A 25,727-nucleotide genomic window follows, 5' to 3' on the forward strand; every position below is an offset into this window, starting at 1 on the left:
GCACCCACGCAATAACCATGACGAAATTGTGAAATGCACCGCAACAACAAACAAGTATTGCAATCCAAGGGGGATTTCCCGGATTAAGAATCGATTTTGTAGAACACACTTCGTCGGTCGGCTATCTAGTATCGATACTCAGTGAGCGCTACTGAACACTATATTATCACCTTGACTACAATGATGTTTAAAATCATTATTTGTTCGTATCAATAAATGTTTTATAATGACATTAAGTAAGGGAATCTTAACAGAGTGGGGCCGCGAGGTCTTAGACTTGCCGCTTGAAACCGGCGTCCATGGGAAATGTTGTCCCTGGGGTTCTCTCCCCCGTTACGAAACCTTAACATGGGCTGAAATTGAGGATGTTACGTTTAAAGAAGGGCGCAATGAGAAGATTTTGTACACAGTTTGCCGTAAGTGGGGAATCTCCGGGTGGAAATGGGGGGCGGGGCGGGGCAGAGTCTCCTGCCGCACCTTCGGGACAAAGTATCATATGAAGCAGTTGTTTGAGCTATGATCCATACAAAATATTACGCGTATACTTTCCTGAAAAACATGTCTAAGACCAGGGCTCAAGTTCATAGAGCTGCTTAAGCAGGAAAAAATTGCGTAAACATCTCTCTGCAAAGCAGAAATGAGCAGGATACCAGTCACTAATGGAACATGTAACATGGTAGTTTGGCTTTTTTATGCTAAAGGTACTTGTTGTGCTGAAGAAGCTCTATGATTTTGGGCACTGGTTTTTCTTCAGAGTCTTAGGGCAATGCCCACATCAACCACGCACAGCACCCCCCCCCCTCTCTCTATCTCTCCTCCTAATATCATAGTCATGTTTAATCTTGAAGAAAACGTGTACATTAAGGAAATTCTGAAGCTGTTTAATGGTGAGTTGGCAAACATAATTTGAGACATAAAACTTTGGCATTGTCGTTCAGAAACTAAAACCCGGGGCACAAAACAAACCGAATGCGGTTATTATAAGTGACTACACTTTGAGGTGTAGTCGCGATTTAAGAGTCTATTATCCAGCATACTACTTTGACTTTTAAAAACTCATTTCGGCATATTTTATGTGCCTTTTTTTAAATCATGCAAAAATGAATCGCTGCTGTTTATCAATGTGTTTACTACAACCAAACCTGTTCAACAAAGAAACGACAGTATGTGCGTTTGTTTGCCTTTGTATATAGGAAAACGCTTCAAGGTTGCATATTGAACATGGCAACTCATACGTGCAATTGACTAAATCATAATGAGTACAATGTTAGTTTTGGATAAAATAACATGACAGAGTGTACTCTGTTGCAAACAGCGCGTGGATTATTTGAAATGACATTCGCAAAATCTCCTCTAAATGTAATAAATTGACATTAAAAAATATTAAAAACAATTAAAATACATAAGTAACCTTTACCTTTATTCGATACCGAATAACCGTTTTTACACATTAAATATCGATTACTGAATCGTAGAATTGTCAAAAATATGGAGGTCGTCCGTGTTGACGGTTACTCAGTGTCGATACTCGATGAGCACTGCACCAGTGTTCAATGAGCGTCGATACTGAGAAAGCCATTAAAAACAGTAGAGTGTTCTTGAGTATGCCCTGAAACCTGACCACCGAGAATACCACATGCTATGTCAATGCTTGGATTGAACATCTCGGCGAGACGGATCAGATGACAAAAAGAAGGCAAGTGAGCTGTTAAACGAAGCTTATGAGAAAGCTCCAGAGAACCTGAATAAAATCATGGGGGTAAGATTAGCCTCCATGATAAAATGTACTAATGTAGCAAAGTGGTAATAAGGTATCGACACTGAGTAACCGTCGAAGTGTGCTATATACCAAGTATCGATTCTGAACAAAGGAAATTCCATTGGTATTGCATTGTTGTTTTGGGGAGTGTTTTTCGCAATATTATTTTTACTCGCACTGGTTGCGTGCGGTATATGAATGAAGCACTATTTCCCACTGCGTGCATTTGGAAATGAGGTTGCAACATTCCGCGGAATGACAGGGGCTTTATAGCTAATAATACAGGGCACTGTACATGTAGGTGATATTCAAAATGCACTAGATGTTCATCATCAGATCGCAGGACTGCCAACACATCAACAGGTAGGTGTATACGAATTACAATCTTATCTGATTAGAGAATTGTTTCCGAGTGCAACAGATCTTTATCAATGGTTCATCAATCCACGGTAATGTTGTCCCGTTCAACTCAAACCGGGCAGGAAGGAGATGGTTTTGCACAATGATTATGTATAAGCATTTGTGTATGGTTCAAGATGGTCCAGGGTACGTTTTATTATTCCTACCCTATATTAATTAATGCGTCGTTAGGCAAATACTGGCGGATACTGTGTATCGTCGTCATGGAATTAGTTATTGCTTTCCCTGTGAACGAAGAATTTGTTATCGCGCAGTAGATCGTTATCAAGCTAACGGCATCTTGGTCATGTTCCCTGTATCCCATAACAGTACTGAAGGCTATTGTTTATTGAACAAAATTAAACCAGCCTCGGTTTGAATCGATATGGGTGACAGTTCATGATAAACGTGTATTCGTTATAAGGCATACAATCTATTTGTAACAAACTATCAAACTGTTTGGTGTTTCTTTTTATTGTGGGGGGTTCCCTATTTTTGAAGACATGCTATGAAATCCCATGAATGAGCTTGTTATTTTCAACTCTTGCAGAGATGTGAATATTGTCTCCATTAAAATAATTAGGCCTACAACACAAGAAGGAGTCACCACTTTGCGATCACAAAATGGCTTCCGCCTGGCAAACTGATGGAGAGTGCCACTTTACCTGGAACCTCGAAGAAAACCCCGTAGTCATTAAAACTGCCGATAAAATGTTACGTAATATAACGAACAACTTAGCGGAAACCGACTTCCTCAAGATTGAGCATCTTCTGTTCAAAGCATGTCTTCAGGTATGGTTTAAAAAAGCCACAGACGCACTTGTGTCCCTCGACGAAGCAAAGCAAGAAATTGAAAAACGAAGAGGCGAAGATGAATACAAAGGTTACAGGAGCGTTGAACTCCTAAATCGCATGTGGATTGAACACACCATTTTACCCAGCAACAGGATTTTGTTTGAGTTACATGAAAAACTAAAAACCATACAGTTAGAGGAGAAAGATTTGCTAGTCGTTGGTGCAATTAGATCAGCGGCCCTCATGCGACTTGGGCCTGTTATGTTTGACACTAATCTGAAACTCTTCAAGGCAGCCCACCAAGCGTTCCCTTCAAATCCAGACTTTCTCTTTGGAGTTGCATTCATCACAGGCAAGAAAATGAGATTCATGAGACGAATAGGCTCGAGATACTACTGCAGAATGGACCCAGTTGGAAAATCCCTGATGGATGAAGAGAGGGGATACTGGGAAACTCTAAAAGACATGAACCTACCTGATAACCGTTCCTGTCTTGTGAAGTCAATGCTTGGATTGAACTTGAGTAGGCGTGATAGGAAAAAGGAGAAACGTGAAGCCTTGGAATTGTTAGAAACGGCATACAAAAATGCGCCAGAAATAATTGAAGTGTGCAGAAATTGTATCCGTTTCAAAAAGAAAGAAGATCTGAAAGGGGCTGTATCTATGCTGGAGATAGCCATCTCCGAACAACCAGGACGGGCCGAAAATCATCACCAGCTTGGCCTGTGTTACGATTTGTACGCACAAAGAGCCAAAAAGAAAGGGGAAAATGCTCTTGAGTGGAATAACAAGGCACTTGCCGAACTTGATGAATGTCTTAGATTGAAAAGTTTACATGTCTATGCCGCATTGACTAGGGCAAAACTGTTGGAAGACATCCCGAACAGGAACCCAGAAGATGAATACACGAATATGTCTTGTATGGATTTTACTACAGACGACAAGCTTAAGATTTACGAAGAATTTGCTTCTTTTCTTAACAAGAACGAGACGGCGTCTAGATACAACGCCAGATTTGACATGTGGCAGGAAGTTATGAACATTTCCACTGAACACTTTGGACATCAAAATGAATCAGGTAAATGGGAAGCGACTCTAAAAGCGAACGATTCTAAAACTAAAGCGTACAAGGTATTGGAAGAGCACTACAAAGGTCAAGCAGATCATCTGAAGCTTGGAATTCTATTCTACCAGAACTATGAGTTCGATCAAGCCATCGACATGTTGGCCACAGTGGACCAAACAAACGCCGAAGTGCCGTACTACCTTGCAAAGTCGTATCTCAAAAAAGGTCAAGAGAAAACTGTTGGCGATCAAGCAAATCCCGTAGAAGCAGCTGAGGATTTCACAAGGGCTCGTGAGAAAGTACAGTTGGCACGAAAGTCAGGATTGGAACCACAACAGGTTCGAGAAGTACTAGCGGACACAGCTCTGGCAATCGCACACAATGAACTTCAGGCCAACGCAAATGACGTCATTCAACTGGAAGACAAGTGTGTGACGTCATATCGCAAGGCAGTCAGATGTGGAAGCCTGGTCGCCGTTTTGGAGCTGATGAAGCTGGTTGAGAAGGGCCTCATCAAAATCACCTCGATCTCAAGATTCATCCAGGTGAGTCTATTAGCTGTTCATTGAATTTATTTAAATTATATGCGGTAAGAACCGTATGCATGGACTATACTATTCATTTATTAAACAATCTGGACAACTTGTTCGCAAAACTAGGTATCACAATGACAACTAAGCTATGTCACATTTCTATCATACTATCTGAGGCATGTTTGAAACATTTGGTGACGACGTATTTAAACAACGAGTACAGGGAGCAAGAGATTAAAAATCAAGGCACTTTGTATCAGAGTGTCAAAGTTCCTACAAATAAGTATTCCTAATGGTTTGCTGTTATATAAATCTTTAAATTAACAAAAAGCATGCATGAAGCTAAAGAAGTCGACAGATTCTAACAGCCTTTTATTCAGTCGAAACAATACTGTTGTAAGTTGGATTTTGGTTTTTGATTGATTGCAAATTTCTAGATGTTGGCAGAAATAGAGGTGTGTTGTTCACAGTCCCAATCTGACGCCCTACATGGTGAATCTAAGCCACTGACGTTCGAAGGAGGCTTGAGATCCAAGGAAACTGATATCGAACCTTGCATGCTGATGAATCGCACCAAGATCAAAGCAGATATCAAGGGAATCCTGTCAAAGGAAAAGTTTTTCCAAAAGGCAAGAAAGGGACTTTTCGAAATGGAGGTTGAACTACTCAAGGAAAGGTTTGGAGGTAAGCTTATTGATAGCTCAACGTAAACAAAGATTTTTCTCTCTCTTTTTTTTCTATAAGTTTGTTGTATAATTAGCTAGTTGTAGAACAAGTGGGTTGTTCACAAAGGAGTTAAAGTTAAGAAATGAATCTCCATCAAGCTTTGATTTCTACGATTATTGGTAAAATAGTAGACAATTTGCTCACATGCATCAAACACTTGTATTGTTACTATTATTTCACAATTTTGTCATCCTTGGAAAAAACTCTTTAGGTACCGATGGACATGGATTAGATGGGAGAGAAGAGGCGAGTCCGTTAGAGGGCGTAACTGATGACGTAATCGACAAGGCTGTTGGCAGCTGTTGTGATACGAGACCTCTGCTTGATCGTGTCATGGAAAAATTTCTGGTATTTACACAAACAAGACGTTATATTAATCATATTTTGAGCTCAAACAATTATCATCCAAATTTTTCATCCAAAATTATTATTATAGTTTTTTTTTTTGGGGGGGGGATATCAGAATTTTATATTTGCTTGTTTATATAGACAATTTCAAGAGTTTGCGAAAGCGGATAAAAACAGTGGACAACAAATTTGTACTAAAATTAAGATAATTTTCAGCTCAGAAAACAATTCGAAGATCAAATGTTCATCAAAAGTGTACAGTGGAACATCTTCAGCCCAGACTTAAATACATTTATTAATTATCCATTAATTTATTAAAAACACCCGATGAGATTTTCACGCCAGCACTGGCCTCTCAAATCACAGGACAGTAAAAAGTTTTGAATTGGACCATTCGCCATTTTGAGCCTCTCAAAAGGAAAGTATCGGAAATTTCTGACCGTGATTGAGATCCTGAACTTTTTCTGTCCAGCAAATCCTTGTTAGCTATGCCATGCGGTTGTATTGAAGGAAGGTTACAGCATTGGTAAGAAACAATAAATCGTGAAGATCACAGATTTACATAAAACTTACACGGTGTAATGATGATGATAGTAGAAAGTATCCCTTGAAATATTTCTGTCTGAAATGTCATATTTGATGAGAAATAAATACTCTAATTTCGCGTTTGGAGTTTATCGCTCAGTGAGCGTTTTATTCATTTTTGTTTTGGCATCTATGCAATGCAAAATTTGTAATCGGTTTTTCACTATTTTCTCGTGACCCAGATGGCCGATCGATCTCAAACTTCTACAGGCTCGTCAGTTTATGTATTTGGTGGATTACATAAAGTGCTTACATTGCCAGCAACTGTTTTGTTAGCAAAAACCAATTCTGTAATGTTCCTTTAAGGATTGTAACGGTTTCTAAATGTTTATTTTAAAGAAAGATGAACTGGAACTAGCTACGGTGAAGAACAACTATTTCCCTCTGATACTTGATGAGAATTTGACCCCTGAAAAGACAGAGGAAAGTCTTCTAGAAAAACTCAAGATCTGTGAGGTTGACATGAGGACACACTACCCAAAGCTCTATGACTATCTACTGAAGGTAAAATTTGAGTCTCTTTCATTAAATTTTCGTCCAAATAAATATGGACTCTTTGAAGACAATTTTGATAAAGTGTCAGTTTTAGACTAATGTGGGGACCGAAAGGTAATGCGTTTGATGGACTGTATCGAAGCACAATTTGAGCTTAATTAAAGCTTTAACTTCATTTTATTTGCACCAATTACAGCTGCAGCCAAAAATCAGTCCAGGAAATACATTCATGAAGAACTTCTGTACCGTCGTGAACAAGACAAAACACAGCAGTGGGGACGTTCTGGATATCGAACCGTATGTAGTCGAACTGGCTCGACAGTCTACCGACAAAGTCGAAGAGATATGCCAAGTATTCTTCGACACCATGGAAGAGGCGAAGGTGTTGGGGACGAGGGTGAAAGATTTGGTATCAGCCATAATACAAGGCGGTGGTAAAGAGGTTGAGAAGGCAGATGAACTTTTCGGAATACTGATGAAGAACGAAGTCTTCGTTATCAGACTGGATAATACCTGGAAGTATCTTGGGGTAAGTTTCAAACACATTTTAAATGATTGCGGTTACTGCAGAAGCTTTTACCTTTAAAGGCACTTAACACCTTTGGTAATTTTCAAAGACCAGTATTCTCACTTGGTGTATCCCACCATTGCATTAAATATTAACAAATCTGTGAAAGATTGGACTCATTACAATTGGTCATACAAGCTGCAAGAGGCCTGAAGTTTTTTCTCTCTAAAGAGGGAGATGTTGGTATTACAATAAGCTCTCCAGCATTGCTTGTTAATACTGTGTAAGTTTTTATGCTAACATTAGCATGAGTTCTTACCAATAGTGTCCTTTGCCTTGACATATTGAAGGTAAAAAGGAATCCCAGCAGTCCATTGAGTAGTTTTGAAAGATCAATAACCAAATCAAATTTGATATCCCAATAACCAAATCAAATTTGATATCAAGTTTGGTGTATCCCAGAACATGCATGGATTAACAAAGCTGTGAAGATTTTTCACTCAAGCAAGATAATAATGAAAAAAACACTCCAGCACAAATGTGTGTGCTTTCAGATGCCTATAAAAGTTCTTTTGAAAAAGGAATTACCTCTCTCTCTAAAGCTACATTACTTCCGAGGGAACTGTTGGTATTACAATAAAGCTCTCTATTGCTCGCTACCAAGTATAGTTTTTATGCTAACAATATTATATTGAGTATAGTGTCAAGTGCTTTGAGTTATTGGAGGTAAGAAGTAATCCAAACATTGCAACGTGCTGAAAAAAAGATAACCAAAACAAACTTCTTTTGATAATAAAAACTTTGTTTTCTTGTTTCAGATGCTCGCATTGATAAATCACAGTAGAAAGGAAGCTGGTACCGATGTCGACCTAACTAGTTGGGCTGAGTTGTCCGAACGGAACAGTGGGTTTAGTCAAGATCTCCGTAAGGGTTATCTAGAGGTCGAAGCTGCACTCTTGACCAATAATGGTGATCAAAGCTCGACGGAGGTTCTTAATGAGTGTCACAAGACGTGCTTAGAGGCTGACAAACTCTTGAACAAGTCACTGCAGAGTAAGGTATGTTGCTTGATATAAACTATAGTTAGAGCTGGATGTCTTTGACTGACTTTCCTCACCAGAATCTTGGAGAAGAAACCTAATATTATCACTCTATACACTCTTCCGTTCTACAATTTACCCGGATCCAGATATAGGGCTGGGTGTCTTTGGCTGTCTTTCCTATAGCCAGATACTTGGCAGAAGAAAATTCCTCCTGATAGTGCCACTCTCTACACTTTAAGAACTTCTGGGTAAAAACTGATCCCGGTCCGTCCCATGTGTCATGGGACCCTTTTCTGTGTTAATATAATCCTGAAAACATATGTCAAGATTACACAGAAATGGATCAAAATGAAGCTGAATCCGAGTTAAAATCACATGTTTAACGATTTTCCTGGCCTGCCTGACCCACAGAAGGGGTCATGATCCATGGGATCCAAACACTGGGCCACTCTTGACACACTTATCACTTGCCGGGTCCGCTTAACTCAAAATTGGTCAGGCTCCCTGGGACACGGGGTCCGGGTCAATTGTGACCCGGATGATTTAAAGAGTGCCTGTTGCTCCTCATCATCTTTTAAAGTTTGAAGTCAAGTTCACCGCTGTTGGTTTTGACTTATCACATAATTTCTCCCTATCCAGGAAAACCTGTACCCAACGTTTCCATTTCTAGACAAATGCCCAGTCGAGAACAAACAATCCTGGGAAGGAAACGTGAAAAAGCAGCTCAAATCAAAAGAACTCCCGTCTCAGAAAATCACCAACGACAAAAAATTGCTTGAAATCATTTTAAAGGTAGGTAACCGGAAAAATAAAAGACGTTGATGTAAAAGCTCCAACGTCACACGTAGGCCTATTAAGAGAACGTTTTGCAAATATCCATAGCGCAATCGCTATTACTGTTGAATGAGGTGCATGCTGGTCTATAGCTTGCTACTAGTCCGCGTTGGTATACGCATTGCATTGTCTAGTGCGAAAAGAGGTTAAATTAGGCTTTTAATGAGTTTTCTTCTTAAACACCCAAGAAAATTATCGTTACGTTAGGAATATATTTTTGTTATTTTTATTGACAGGCACAGCCGTGTTCCAATGAGGATAACTACCGTTTCATAGCAATGCGAAAGTTCCTCGATGATCGGTCGAGAAAAATCTTCAAAGACACGGTATCCATCGTGAAAGGAACAAACGCCACGGAGTCTTATGGCGTCTTGGATCTCACTCGGTGGTGTGTGAACCATGCTGAGAAGTTGGCCTCCGAAGTCATGGCTTGTATGAATCAACTTTAAGGGTTCCTCATCAGATTTACATTACACTTAACTTGAAGACCATATGATGATAAAAAGCTTCCCTTATTAGTTGGTGAGGCGCTGTAGTTTTTGAGAAATGAGTAAAACAATGTCACAAAATGGGTTTTATAACATGTACAACGTATTTTCTAGTACTGGTATTTCAATCGACTCTCCTGAAACATCATTTGATTTTCACCCTATTTCTCGAAAACCTGATGACTAATGTTAAAGTTACCTGGAAATAGATTTTTTTCTTTCAAACATAAGAGTATATGCTTACGAACAATAAAACCATTTTTTTAGTAATTGTTTGTCACGATTTATATGTTTAAAAAATATATAAAGTTGTTTGGGGGGCTGACTCCGCCTACCTCTTTTGTGACGTCAATCGAGGCAGACTTTGCCTGCAATGCGTATAGTATATGTACGTCCAAGTCGTGAGTTGGTACATTTCAAAAGTGTTTTTCTGCGTTCAGCAGCAATACACCCGGTCGGCATTGCCGGAAAAAAACAAAAAACATTTTTTTTGAAACGTACAAACTCACGATTTGGTCCGTACATGTACTTTGCAATTGTGGTTACTCTACGCATTACAGGCAAAGTCTGCCTCGATTGACGTCACGAACAGCGCCCTCTCGGGTCGGGTCTACTCTTAAATTTGTAAATAGCATAAGAACTGATTTTTTAAAACCTTAGTTAACTGTTTATTCACATTCCACTCATCAAAACACATTAGTGACAAAAGCTTTATTTTGAACAAATACCACTTCCAGGTGACTTTAAGCTGAAACTGCTACAGGTAAATGATATCACACACAGCTTCATTCACAGTGAGTATGGATTCATGGCATGGGCAAGAACTTGATCTAAAAAAGGTGGCAAAACCATTTAAGAAGACTTAAATTGTCGTTCGGTATTGACTCTGGAAATTAATGTCAGTAGAAACTTAGTAAAAAAGTCGGCAGCTTTAAATAGCATTTTGAGAAACAATTCACTTTAAGGTAATGTGGTGTGTGGAAACTGTCTACGTAAAGGGTGAACATTTTATTTCGGTATGGTCAATCTCACGTTGGTGTACGTAGGCCTGATGCTAACCAAATCGTCCAAAAGTCATATAGAGAAAGTGTTATGATTACCCAATATATTCTTAGGTCAATGAACACCAACAAACATAGAGCTTGTTATGGTATTTTTTTAAAGGATCTTATTTGAGTAAACGACAGAGAAATATATTTTATACTGTCTATTTTTAATCAAATACATGTTTTCTAGTGTGTACATTTCGTGTGGATATTAAAGTAAATCAGATGAAGCCTTGTTTGAATTATTAATATAATGGCTGTGGCATATTAGAAGGATTTATAGATAATGATAACAAACTTAATATATAATTAAAATATGGGATTCTGGATTTGAGCTGCTTCTTTCCTGGCAATGTAGTTAAGTTGGTAAGACGTCTGATGCAGAATGGCAAAGACCATGGGTTCGAATCCCACCCTTTGTATGTATCTTTACACAATACCCGGGAAAGTGTACTGAATGATTTAAACATATCAACGTATAAGGGTAACACAAATAATATATATAATTTAATAATTATGTAAAGTACTAAGCGGTTTTTTATATTATTCATAAAACATCCACTTGATGAGACCGCGCTTTTAACAGCTACATTTGTACTTTATATATGTGACAACTAGACAAAATATGTGAAAAAATTCGTACTTGTTTGTAATATTACCGAAAGCTGAGTCTTCTACGGTTAGCAATTCCAATTTTATAAATAAAAGCGCCGCAAAAAATATATAATCGTCTATAGTTGGTAAGACACTGCTCTTTATTGCAAAGGTCGTGTGTTCGAATCCAACCCGAGTTATATACCTGTGATTGCTTTTCCACAGAGCTCGGGAAAGTACTGAGTATACAGTGCTGACACACATCAGTACGGATAAACCAAAAATAATGTCAAACAAATATCTAAAAAAATGGAAAAACAAGCGAGACTGTGTCACTTTTGCAACGATCGATTTTTAGCGATAGTTTGGCGATATTAAATTCTCATGGATGCATACTAATAGTACTTCAAGAACAGTGATAATTGCTGTTTAAACACTACATTAAAGGCAGTGTACACTAATGGTAATTACTTAAAATAATTATTAGCAAAACAACTTACTTGGTAACGAGTAATGGGGAGCTGTTGGTAGTTATAAAACATTGTGAGAAACGGCTCCCTGTGAAGTAACGTAGTTTTCGAGAAAGAAGTAATTTTCCACGAATTTAATTTCGAGACCTCAAAATTAAATCTTGAGGTCTCGAGCATCTGAAAGCACACAACTTAGTGTGACAGGGGTATTTTTCTTTCTTTCATTACAATATCGCAACTTCGACGACCACTTGACCTCAAACTTTCACAGTTTTTTTTATATGCATAATGTTGACATACACCAAGTGAGAAGACTGGTCTTTGAAAATTACCAATAGTGTCCAGTGTCTTTAAACACCACTTCCTCATATAACCTACAGCCCGGGTACAGTGCTTCATTTTGTAATAATGGCAGAAAACTGCGATAGAAAGAATAAGAATTAAAACTGAATATCTGCCTCCACTTTTTTAGGTGAAACCCACGGCTCTCGCTTGGTCCTAGCTCTAACGCTCAAAGGCACCGGACACTGTCGGTAATTACTCAAAATTAAGCATGATGGAAACTTACTTTGTAACGAGCAATGGAGAGTTGTTGATAGTATAAAATATTGTGAGAAACGACTCTCTCTTCTTAAGTAAACGTAGTTTTTGAGAAAGAGGTATTTTTAAAAAAGACTTTTAAAATTTGAGTTATAAATTATAACTCAAATTTTAAAAGTCTTTTTTGTAGGAATCTAAAAGCACGCACATAAATTGTGCAACACGGGTGTCTTTTGTTTCATTATTCTCCTGCAACTTTGCTGACCAATTCAGTTAAAATGTTCACAGATTTGTTATTATGCGTAATGTTAAGACACAACAAGTGAGAGTAATGGCTTAGACAATTTACCAAAGGTGTCCAGTGCCTTTAATACACACAACCTTCTCGTTAATTATACTGACCCCTTAGAAGGCGTGTCTCTGTCGCTATCCAATTGACTTTTTGATTCAAAACCGTTCAGCTAGAAATCGATTTTGACTTCAAGTCAAGGACACTTAAAAGAAAACAATGAAGCGCCTAGTCGTACGAGGCTGCGTTTGGTATTACTCTTAAAGGCAGTGGACACTATTGGTAATTACTCAAAATAATTATTAGAATAAAACCTTTCTTGATTACGAGTAATGGGGAGAGGTTGATAGCCGAAGGCTAGGTCTGAACCGTGGTTTCGTAAATAGCCCTCGTTTAAATGTTGCCCTTTACTACTCCTAAAAAGTCACATGCCATTTTTGTTTGCAATTTTATAATGTTTTGTTTTGACGTTCATATCACAAAAATAACCCAGTTAGTCACTAATAAAATTCCTTGCTGATGATGTAGGCTACTCGCACGGACGTTTAAATTGCCAGTTTTTTTGTGTGATGTCACTTTTGGCAAGTTGAAACAGTTTCGGCAAGACGTTACTCGTCAGTCCCACCATTGCGGACGTTAAAGCGAGTATATAAGAATGTTTGAGTTCTTTTAGTGTTCTAAAAGAAAACACAAGAGTTAAATAATTGCAAAATATAGTTTATTGCCTGACGTTTCGACCCTATAAGAATCTTTCTCGAAGGCTTATAAAGAAATTGTTGTGTACTAACAACGCGTCTCACACAAACTTTATGAACATTAAAATGGCCAAGTGGCCTGAGGCATGTTGCCTTTTTGTAGTTGAAAGAAATGGATCGAACGTTACTTTTTACGGCAGCATCACAGTTCGAAATAGATGCATTCCTTGTCAGAAATCACGTTGTCTCTGCCGGTGTTGATGAGGTGCGTTGCGTTGTTGAGTTGACAGACTCCACGTTGACTTCCCTGCCAGAGATTGAAGGAGCGGCAAAGAGGTTCGGTCCAGCAGGCTTCACCGCACCCGATGACTCCCTTGGCCGGTACACTCCGGATTGCATGGTGTCGCAGACAATGTGGTGTGAAGCGGCCATCGTTACCGGCAACTAGCGTGTAGATGTAGGGTTGCTGTTGCTTCATCTCACAAACTACGAAGTTTGCAGAGTTGCATATGAAGTGTTGCCATGTACCGTTGAACTTTAAAGCCATAAGAACACACTCACCATATCCTAAATAGTTATAGGGATCAGGGGCCCACATATGGTCGACGAAATCCGGCTCTGTCGATTGATCATCACAAACAAGCATTTCTCCTTCGTACTTGCAGCCGAGCCATAAAGCGCATGAAACGCCTATAACACAGTTAACTTCATTCTTTTTCTGGATGTTCACGTGAACAAAGTGATTTTCTTCAATAGAATTCGGTACAAAAAGTCTGCTTTGCAGCACTCCACAGGCCCTCGATGCGTTGCTCCGATAAAGCTTCTCAGAAAGTAAGATGAAACATGAGTCACGCCAATGTTTCCAGCCAGGAGGACAGTTAGCGTTGATAACGTGAAACACACCAATTACCAGTAAAATAGCTGACAAAGTGCCTCTGAGGTAAAATACACGGAACATGATTGTAAGACGATAAAGTATTACATGCAGAACTTGCGTTGCCGCCTCCGACCGAACACCCAACTTCTCAGTCTGCTCAGATGACGATGACGATGACTGAAGACTTGCCGCTTGTAACTGCAGCTTCATCATGGGCACAGGAAAGGTGTTGTCATAGAAACCACAACAAGAAGGCGCCGCCAACGTCTGAAACAATGCAGATTTATAGGGAGACGTCACCTGTTCTTATCTACAAGGAAAAGGACAGGTATATTGATTCTACAGAACAGGTTATACAATTGGAAACAATGAACACAGTATGTACATGCATATAATGATGTTTTATATTTAAAACTGACGTACAATTTAACAGCGAAATGGATGCGAGATCAAGGGTACATCCGTAATACCTCACCGTCAGGATCTTGCCGTAGGCGTAAGTATATCTCGGTTCCGTTGCTTAATTAAGTAGACATTTTCGCAGGAACAAAATGATATTGACTATTGCATAAAAATTGTTTATAACAAACAAAGACTGTAAGTGACTCAATGGCAATGAGCAAACAGTGTGTTTACTTTATGTGCGGGGCATTATATTATAGATTAGTTGACAAAGAAGTCTGGGATATGTGATTGTTTGGCATATTTCAACAGAGGGCGATATACAGGGTGTAGCTTTCAACAAAGGCTTCACTTGCTGTTAGCCATGACATAACACCTCAACAAAATTAAACCCAACCCCCCCCCCCCCACGAAAAAAAAGGCACTGAACAACTTGTTCTTGTACGCCGTCGATACGCTGGAAAGAATTCACTGTTTACAGCAACCAAACACACTCAGAAGAAGGCAGTGTTAAAGGCCTGCACACTTTTGGTAATTACTCAAAATATTTATCTACGTAACTAGGAAGGGAGAACTGTTGATAGAACAACGACTGTGAGAAACGGCTCCCTCTGTAGTCTTTGTAGAAAGAGGTAACTCCTCACTCAAATATTTGAATCTGATCGAAAGGTAATCAGGCCTCTGAAGCCTTTTTAGGCTCTGTGTAACAAGGGTGTTTTTTCTTTCAAAATTCTCTTGCAACCTCGATGACCAATGGAGTCCAAACTTTCACAGATTTGTTATTTTTGTTGGAATAGACGAAGTATTTAAATTAATGGTCTTTGACAATTAATTATCGAACGTGTCCAGCGCCTTTAAAGAACGCGCGGACAATACAGTATGAACACTGGTCACACTCCTTGCACACACGGACGGGACGGATGTAGTCGCACCATGGTTCGAATCCCCATTGGTAACGTTGTCTGCGTGAACTGGTGCGTGACCTGGTATGTTATACGATAGGTCAGCAACATTTTTCTCAATGGCAAGCAATGCTTCTTAGTTAGGCCGTGTCACATGTTTTGTACGAACTCCTTAACCTGACCAAAATGATTCTAAGAGTTGTATTCACATTCTGACTTCGAAACATGTACAAACACAGAAGCAGTGATGACAAGGGCAAAATGGTGCTGGGATTGTACAACATCAGAGTCTTGCGAAAGCTAGTGGTATTGTAGATTGCACGTCCAACATTCGGTAAGCACAAAAAACGTTTAGTAATTATAGGCAACAAAACTTTGCCGATATACCTAGTGTAGCCTATACCCAGGCCGGTTTCGTAAGGAAATATTTAACCCGGGAGATTCTGTCCGCCATTGAAACATGGGCTGAAGAATGTTGATCAAAAGAGGGCGCTATCGGAATATTATTGGTACACATTGAGCTGTATAGAGTGTGGGGGGGGGGGGGACATCATCTCCGGTGAACCTCCTGCCTCATCAGCCAAGCAGTGTTTTGGGGAACGTGACCGCTCGTTGCTGGCTTTTTTTTTTTTGGGGGGGGGGGGGGAGATTTCCGTATCCTGCCAGCATTTAAGGGGCTTTTAAGATCCCATGTTTTCTATTTCAATATACTATTTTTTAGATTCCATTGAGCTCGCATTTTCGGTAGAATCCGATTAACATGAATGTAGACCTAAATACCATAAACCACTAAGATTAATATTTGGATGAGTAAACAGTATGTTTCAAAATGTCCTTCATGAGTCAGAACAGCCAAATCCTTCCGGTCACCCCACCCCCTCTCCCCTCGCGCGCCCCGCGTGACAAGGGTCAAGGGCAACTACAAAACAACCTGGCCCAGCGTCGTTCCAAGGCAATGCTTGCCAAAAGTCCCCTTCAATGTTGACATCCGTGTATTATACATAAATATTTGTTGGTTGGCATCTGTCTGTCTAGAATATTGCCCAGTACGGCTGAGCAATCCAATCGTAGTAGGCATGTAACAGTTGCTTCAGATTAGTGTGGTTGACTGTGTGGTTGACTGTGTGGTTGTTGACTGTTGTCGACGCTCCCTTTTCGCCTCCCACTGTTCAACTCTCCTTTATAACTACACACGCTAGCCCTACCGTAGCCCCCTCCTGTGTTACCACTCTGACCTTTAATTAGCAGGGAGGTCAAAGCTATTCATAAGTTTTGATAAATCACTGACCCATTGAGTTAGCTGGCTGTACTAAGTGTCCATAAGTACAATACCACGTTTTGACCTAATTATATTCCGATCCAAGTAGAAAACGAACCTTTGATCTCGCACTTTAATCTATTGTGTATTATTTACCTCCAAGTTAGTGTGCGATAGCGCTTTTTAAAGGGACCGTACGCCTATAAAAATTAAGATAATTACAAAAAAGTCTATGATTATTTCAAATCAAAACGTGCTAGCGTTTTTTGAAGTAATATCGCCGAAAATCCAGAGCGGTAAATATATGTTCCACGCAGGAAGAATAATAAGAAATCGAAATACAATATGGCTACCGAATCTGAAACTTATATCTGAGTGTAACGTTTCTGAGATTCAATTCTAGGGAACGAAAACATATCTTTTTTCCATAACCACAAAGCGAAAAGGTTCGTGAGACTGTTGGCTACTTCAAACTATTAGAGAGTTTTTCTTGCTATTAATTTAAAGACAGTGGACACTATTGGTAACTGTCAAAGACTAGTCTTCTCATTTGGTGTATCTCAACATATGCACAATTGGTCGTCGAAGTTGTAAGATTATAATGGAAGGAAAAACACCTTTGTCACACAAAGTTGTATGCTTTCAGACGCTTGATTTTGGGACATCAAAATCTCATTCTGAGTTCTCGAAATCAAATTCAAATAATATTAGTGGAAAATTACTTCTTTCATGAAAACTACGCAACTTCAGTTCAGGGGAGCTGTTTCTCACAATGTTTTATACTATCAACAGCTCCCCGTTGCTTGTTACCAAGTAAATTTTTACCAACAATTATTTTGAGTAATTACCAATAGTGTCCGGTACCTTTAAATTGCGAGATAACCTTGTAAACATAATTTCACGAGCTGCGTCCACACACAGCGTGTATTTGTTGTTATACGTTTACGATGTGTACATACTACATGAACTATTAGTACAGTCCACTGGCAGAGTCCTAGATCGTAAAATCATGGGAGATATAGATTCAACCAGTTGCAGGCCGAACTACAGTGAATTAAAGGTGAGTTTATCATGTTCCGCCATTTATAATGGGCTTTTAAAAGGTGGTTTCTTTACATCTTAGCTTGATTGTTAGTTGTATAGATTATGCTTATACTCGGACACGAATTGACCCAGGCCTAACAGTCTAAAGTGTACACTAATGCTTTCAAAATTGTTTTGATTTTTCAATTCAATTCAATTCAAAACTATTGCATTCAGGGATAAATGATATACGGTAGATTGGATACAGTTGGTTTGGTTAAGTGGATGGGTCTTCGGCAAACTAGGGCTTGTCCAGTATTAGAGATCCCCCATGATGTGTAGCTTACAATAAAAGTCTGGAAGTTCATCTTAGGCCGTGTCCGAAACGACGACTTCGGCTACAGCTACGTCTAGATCAGCGCGTCTACCAGTGTTAAAGAATAGGCAGACGCGCGCGATCTAGCCGTAGCTGTAGCCGAAGTCGCCGTTTCGGACACGGCCTTAGAGAGGGAAAGGCCTATTTCAATCTGCAATGGGAACTTCCATAAACTATTGAGGGGGTATACCAAGGCCACCATCTGGTGTATTTAGAGGTCAAGTATGGCCTGCCTCCGGGTGATCTTAGGCCTGTGGTTGACGGGTATTAAGTTGTGCAGAGAACTTGGTTTTTGTAAATAAAATTATATGTAAGTTACACAAGTACTCGGACGATGACAAGTGCTGTAATTATATTTGTTTTTAATGGACCCGGCTTTTGCTACTCATTGTAATAATACATTACTAAATTAGAACAAAATCAAAATGTGATCGTCACTAATGTGTGCGTTATAAACTCCGCATTGGAATCGGAGGACCCACGGGTATAACAAGTCAATATTAAAAATAAAATTTATTGACATCCAGTGTTTTACGAGAGGGGTTCTCTCATAAACAGTACCGTGTACCTTAGCATTTTGATGGCCATTGTTGCATCTTCAGCATCTTTTATTTATTACAGATTATGAAGGAATTCCTTTAATCGATTAAAATTGTAATAAACCACAGATGGATAATGAAACGATTGCTCGTGACGCAAATGGAACAGAAACGCGAGACAGTGATGGGATTGAAAAGATGGAAATACACGAAGCTCCAGATGGTGGCAGCGGTGGGATCAGTGAGAATTCAGCTCATTGGGGCACCAAGCGAATCTTCAAGAACCTCCTGGTCATCTGCCTGTGCTTCATGTGCCTATTCACGGCCTTCCAAGCTCTCTCTAACCTCCAGAGCAGCATCAACTGTGATGCCGGTCTCGGATTGGCCTCTTTGAGCACAATCTACGCAACCCTGGTCGTATCCGCTATTTTCATTCCCTCAATCACTATCCGGTACTTGGGTATGAAATGGACGATAGCAGCTGCCACGCTCTGCTATGCAGTCTACATAGCTGCTAATTTCTACCCATCATGGGCGACCCTGATCCCTACGTCCGCGCTGCTGGGTCTTTCAGCCGCTCCACTGTGGGCTGCAAAGAGCACCTACGTCACGACTATCGGAAAAAGGTACGCCTTGATTTCAGGGAACACAGAGAACGCCATCATCAACAGGTTCTTTGGTATCTTCTTCCTCTTCTTCCAGTCCAGTCAAGTATTGGGAAACTTAATATCTTCATTGGTCTTACGACAGGATACTAGCGAAGACGTCACTGGAGAATTCGTCTGTGGTGCCAATGACTGCCCAGCCGGTAAGAAAATTTATTCGAATAACACTCTATTCCCGGGTCAGCTGACCCGGAATCTGGGTACCAGGGGACAGTCTGGTGACCCGCGGAAACTGGTTAAACATTTGAAGTTGTCTCTGATTCTTCGTCAACTTGATAAATTTCTGGGTCATTTTGACACAGATTCCGGGTACAAGCCCAACCGATTTTGGGTCAGTCTGACCCGGACACTGTTCTGAAAGAAAAATGGAAGGTTGTCTCGTATTCTTCGTCAACTTGAATCAGAAAACATATGCATCTTAAAGCACACAAGGTATCGCAAAAGGGTGTTTTTTATTTTAATATTCTCAGATTGCAAAGTCTATGACCTATTGAGCCAAAATGTTCACAGGTTTGTTATTTTATGCATATGTTGGGACACACCAAGTGAAAAAACTGGTCCTCTAAAGTTTTCTATTTTGAATGTAAATAAAATAATAAAATCCCTTTCGTTTGTCTGTGCAACCTTGTTTTTTTTCTTTCTCCGGACAGCACCAGATGAAAACGTTACGAGTTACTGCAACCCACCAGATAAGAGTGTCACAAACACCCTTATTGGTATCTATCTTGGAAGTGGTCTGGCAGCTGGGCTCATCGTGTCAATCTTTCTAGATAGGTAATGCTCTGGGCCCAATTTCATAGATCTGCTTAAGCAAAATAATGCTTAGTAAAATCGGAATACCGGCCAAGACTCCACTCCATTGTTATGCGAAGTAAACAATAGCTCAAGTCACAAGCAATGTATATAGCATGAAATTTTGGCCAGTAACTTGTGTAAAATAAGCAAGCTGATTTCGTGCTTAACCCAAATTGTTTGCTTAAGCAGCTCTATGAAATTGGCCCCTGTTGTGCTCATGAAAACTGTAAAGCGACCTCACACCACGCCATGTTTGGAAGTTGTTGAAAGAATGTAAACACACAATTTTCTTTCATCATTCTCTTGCAACTTCAACTACCAATTGAGTCCAAATTTTCACAGGCTTGTTATTTCATGCATATGCTGGGATACACCAAGTGAGAATACTGGTCTTTGAATTACCACACCTTTTTTCTTTGTAGACTTCAAACCAGCCGGAGAACGCAGACAGAGAACCCAGGCCAGCTTTTTCTGGCCACTCTGCGTCTGTTAAAAGACTACAGAATGATTCTCCTAGTCCCTTTGACGATTTACAGTGGGCTGGAGCAGGGGTTTATCACGGGCGATTTCACAAGGGTAAGAACGATAAGTTATTTATGAGTTTATTAAACTCTAACATTGAGGGACTCGAGGGTGCATGAACCCGCGACCATTATGAGTAGGTTGTTGAATTGCGTGTCATGGCCTAGAGGTTAAAGATCACCGGATTCAAGCTCTGGTGTTTCTGGTCAGCACACAGTGTGGGTTCGAATCTCAGACGTGAAACCTGTCTCCTATAAAAGCAAGATAACCATGATGCTTTTTCCCTTCGAATTGGGCGTAAAGCCGTTGGTCTTGTATGTTGTGTAACGCACGTAAAAAGAAGCCAGTGCACTTAACGAAAAGAGGAGGCGTACGTCCCGGTGTTCCTGGTTTGATAGGCAGCATTCTGTGCAAAAATAAATCAAACTACCGGTTCATAAATTTATAAATGCCTGGTAATGACAGTAAAACACATGCATGTGATTTTTCAATCTTAAATTAAACTTTTTTTTTAATTGACATAACTATTAGTGTCAAACAGGAGACTTAAAAAAAATATATCAAACTGTGTTACTTTGATTTTTCCCTTGTCATGCAGTCTTATGTGACGTGCACCGTGGGTGTTAGCTGGGTTGGTTACGTCATGATTTGTTACGGTGTAACGGACGCTCTCTGCTCATTCTTTGCCGGGCGATTGGTCAAACACATTGGTCGGGTACCACTCTTCACCTTCGGTGCCGTCATGCAAATGACGTTGATATTTACCCTCATCTTCTGGGTGCCGAACAAGGACCAACTAGCTGTGTTGTTTGTAATCGCAGCGTGTTGGGGTATGGCTGATGCCGTGTGGCAAACGCAAATTAATGGTGAGTAATTTCGGGATGACGTTTTCTCAATAAAGTGCGCCACCCAGAGCTTGCTACGGAGAGATTGTTGGTGACTGCTTGAGATCAAACTCTTTGTAGTGTGCTACTCTGAAAATTGAAAGAAATCAGTGTGCTCTTCAGCACACGATTAAGCCTCGCATTCCCTGTACTTGAAGAGTGTGCGGCTGCGCGCTGGAATCGGATTTTAGGTCATGGAAGCCGGCTGCCTTTATAGAAATTATTTATGCATGACAGCTCTGTGAAGTTAAAACCAATACAGAGAGTAATACTTTTAATTATAATTAATGCAGATCTAAACTGCTTACCAACCAAAGTGAATATTGTATAAATGCAAAAAGTTTGTACATGTATGGGTGGACCTTTTAACCCTAGCAGCGTCTTCCCCGCGGGCTAAAGTTATAGTGAATATAAAATAATAATAAATCTTAAAAACCGATTTATAATGAACTTGGCTCACATGAATGTTCTACGATTTATTCTTATTTATCTATTTGCTTATTGATTCATTCATTGGTTGATTTATTTATCTATTTTGTTCATTGATTGGTTAGTTGACTATAACTATTTTTTGTATTAAAATGTATATTTTTTGCATAACAGCGCTGTATGGTATACTTTTCACCGACAAGCAAGAGGCTGCTTTCTCCAACTACCGTCTGTGGGAAAGTGTCGGATTTACAGTCTCTTTCGCCTACAGTAACTACCTGTGTGTGTGGATCAAACTGGCCATTCTCGCCACTGTCCTGGTCTTCGGAATCGGCTTCTATTATATCATCGAAATGAAGGCATATTTGGCGAGAAAAAGAGCGGAGAAAACAAAAACTGCTTCTGTCAAGAAAGCTCAGACAGATTTGTCATAGTTGTCTTTTTCTCTGTGGGGTTTGGGATGCCCAAAACACGGACATTGTTTTGTGGTATCATGTTGACGGTATTGGTAAAAAAATATGCCATCCTGTTTTTTTCGCTTAATAATCGATGTAACTACAGTATTGAAATAAAATAACACAGCCGAACACAGTTTGTCTCAACATGGTGTGATTTTTTGTTCCCTTCCCTTTTACGACTATAGCATGCGTACATTTCCTTGTGTTCCCTTTGACTTCTATAGTAACTTTGACTCACTTTTTACACTTATTCGTTTACCAGCTTTTTGGTGTGTGTGACGTTGTGCTCATCAGGAGACAACACCAGATAAAGTTAGATTAACTTCCAACTGAATATCAATTTTTGTTAATTTGCCCTTCGGATTGATTTTAGAACGAGAGGTCTAAAATGCTTTGTAAATGAACGCTTGTGTAAACTTTTGAATTGAAAAGGGGCACCATCTTTTTACAGTTAGAGATGGACAGGGGATTATTGGTCGAGCTTGCTACTTAGACAATCACCAGGAATCAGCTTGCTTAATTCAGCATACGAATTTTAAGAAAGTGTTCAATATTTACTGACAGTTTAAACTGCCTCTTTTTTTCAAGATATCGTCAAAATGTTGTAAGCATAAAATCGTTATTTGGAAATAAATCCCGATATCAGAGTATTTTGTGGGGCGAACGTCAAATCAAAACGTGATGATAGTAGATAAATTGCAAACAAAAAGTGAAGGTGATTTTCGCGCGTCCGCATAGAATCTTTTGGTTAAAATGGGAATGCTGAATGCATGGTTAGTTTAAAAAAAATTCATACGTGATAACCCTTTATACGGGTATCATTATGACCTCACTTGAACTTATTTTCGTCCGTTGTATAATATATAATATATATAATTTTCCCATTAAATTAGCTGGGAGTGATATTTGTTTTCAAAACAACCACCACAATCAACGCAAAACCATAGGTAAAGTCCGTCCTTTTGAGTGAAAAATTATTGCTCTTCACAACGAACAAAAACAACTTAGGGACGTCTCTAATTGTATCTTTCTTTTAGTTGAGTTGACTAGTTGCATAATTAACCAAATTCACCCCCCCCCCCCTCTTTGTTAGCCTGGACGCACTTCGTCTTTTTCACACAGCTACCAGACGAGAAAACCTTGGCCTATGCGTCTCTTTCACTAACGAGGCATTGGTGCAAAGAGGTATTGTTATTTCTAAAATATAATTCTGTACTACCAGATGTTGGCGGCGCCTTTTTGTTTACGGTTTCTATGACAACACTTTTACTGTGCCTAGGACGAAGCTGCAATTACGAGCGACAGTTAGTCTTCAGTCATCGTCCTCTGAGCAGACTGGGAAGTTTAGTGTTCTGAGGCTACGCAAATTCTGCACGTAACACTTCATCGTCTTACAATCATGTTCCGTGCAATTTACTTCAGAGGCACTTTGTCAGCTATTTTGCTGGTAGTTGGTGTGTTTCACGTTATCAACGCTAACTGTCCCCCTGGCTGGAAGAACTGGCGTGACTCGTGTTACATCTTACTAACCGAGAAACTTTATTGGAGTGACGCCTCAAAGGCCTGTAGGGAGCTACAAAGTCGCATTTTTGTACCGAATTCTTTAGAAGAAAACCACTTTGTTCACGAGAACATCCAGAAAGGTATTAAAGCCAACGGCAAATGTGGAGTTTGGCCTGATTGGATTCCTTGTTCACTGTGGGTCGGCTTCAAGAACCAGGGAGACGGGCATCAGGATTTCATCAACCATATGTGGGCTTCTACAGACCGAGAATCGGAGGAGTGTGCTATAATGTCTTTAAATTTCGAAGGCAAATGGCAACACTACAGTTGTAATGACCAGGCATCGCAGTTCGTGGTATGTGAAACGAAGCACCAACCCTACACCTACACGCTAGTTGCCGGTAACGATGGCCGCTTCACACCACAATGTCTGCGACACCATGCAATCCGGAGTGTACCGGCCAAGGGAGTCATCGGGTGCGGTGAAGCCTGCTGGGACGAACCTCTTTGCCGCTCCTTCAATCTCTGGCAGGGAAGTCAACATGGAGTATGTCAACTCAACAACGCAACGCACCTCATCAAGACCGGCAGAGACAACGTAATTTCTGACAAGGAATGCATCTATTTCGAACTGTGATGCTGCATAAAAAGTAACGTTGAAAAACAGTTCGATCCATTTCTTTTATTTTTAAAATACACAGCAACATGCTTGAGACCACTTGGCCATTTTAAGTTCATAAAGTTGTTAGTGTAAAACGCCGTATTTACAAAACTATTTGTCTTGTGACATTGTGACTTCTGTTAATTATTTTTTAAATAATCATTTCGAAATCAAACAACAGCAATTATAATATTTGTTGTTGTGGAACGTCAGATCAATAGGTGATTTTTCCACGTCCGCACTTAAGAATCTTTTCGTTTTAGGAGGATGCTGAATGTAATGTTGACTAAGTTTATAACTACGAATTTCTGGTCTATCACTGAAAAATTTGTGTCTCAAAAAAAACCAAGGGCCTTGATGGCTGTCTCTTTTTATGAATTATTCGAACCTAGACGTCATTTTATGTCAACAGTATTTTTATCTTTGCATTTAAAGGAGGAAAAAGAAAAATTCATGTCATTTTTGATTGAAAATAATCGCAAGTCGGGAATGAACACAAAATACCAATAACAACGCATCAGCTCTCGTACTGTCCCTGATTTACTTTATTTTTTATTTTTACGAATAAAAGTGTGTTTAAAGGCACTGGACACTATTGGTATTAATACTCACAATAATTGTTAGCACCAAAACAACTTATTTGGTGGCGAGCAATGGAAATGGTTTAAAACATTGTAAAAAATGGCCCATCCAAAATAAAGTTGTTTTTTGAGAAAGGGGTTATTTCTCACTCAAACTGAAGCCTTTTATTATGTGTATCTGAAAACACAATAAGTTGTGCCAAAAAAGTTTTTTTTGTTTTTCATTTCTTTTCCTGCAACTTTAATTTGATAACCAATTGAGTCTATTTTTCAAAATACTGTTATTTAAATGCCTTGTGGGGTACACCAAGTGAGAATACTGGTCTTTGACTATTACCAAATGTGTCCAGTGCCTGTAAGTCAAAGTTGATTACTAGAGCGGTCAATTTCACGGTTTAGAAGGTCGTGTTGAAGCAAGAGCCGTGAGTTTCACCACAAGTGTAGGCAGACAATCAAATTTTATTATAATTTTCTCCAGCGCAACTCTCTGCCATTGTTAATCATCTCTATCCAAGCTGTATTGTGTTCTACTGTATATTGTTCTGCTATTGTTGACGCATGAAGTGGTGTTCAACATTTAGTGTATTAATTGGCAATTAGCGTCGCCCTCGAAGTATATGGCCTCCCTAAAAAAGTAAT

At 39.6% G+C, this 25,727-nt stretch overlaps 2 protein-coding genes across 2 annotated transcripts; both read left to right on the plus strand.

The window, feature by feature from the left end:
* Window positions 1-1,950: 1,950 nt before the first annotated feature.
* Window positions 1,951-9,821, plus strand: LOC117298916. The gene is made up of 9 exons (XM_033782294.1): window positions 1,951-2,122; window positions 2,709-4,564; window positions 4,990-5,236; window positions 5,490-5,626; window positions 6,551-6,715; window positions 6,903-7,235; window positions 8,033-8,272; window positions 8,897-9,049; window positions 9,328-9,821. Exons 2-9 carry the CDS (start codon window positions 2,783-2,785, stop codon window positions 9,538-9,540), a joined length of 3,270 nt encoding a protein of 1,089 aa, XP_033638185.1. The 5' UTR covers window positions 1,951-2,122; window positions 2,709-2,782; the 3' UTR covers window positions 9,541-9,821.
* A 7,824-nt stretch (window positions 9,822-17,645) lies between these two features.
* LOC117298834 (protein unc-93 homolog A-like) lies at window positions 17,646-22,448 on the plus strand. Its single transcript, XM_033782177.1, has 6 exons — window positions 17,646-17,712; window positions 18,720-19,398; window positions 19,906-20,029; window positions 20,473-20,626; window positions 21,171-21,438; window positions 22,060-22,448. The coding sequence occupies exons 1-6, from the start codon at window positions 17,662-17,664 to the stop codon at window positions 22,317-22,319; spliced, it is 1,536 nt and encodes a 511-aa protein (XP_033638068.1). The 5' UTR covers window positions 17,646-17,661; the 3' UTR covers window positions 22,320-22,448.
* The last annotated feature ends 3,279 nt before the right edge of the window (window positions 22,449-25,727 follow it).

This window comes from Asterias rubens, chromosome 13 (genome assembly GCF_902459465.1).
Source record: "Asterias rubens chromosome 13, eAstRub1.3, whole genome shotgun sequence".
Classification (NCBI taxonomy): Eukaryota; Metazoa; Echinodermata; class Asteroidea; order Forcipulatida; family Asteriidae; genus Asterias; species Asterias rubens.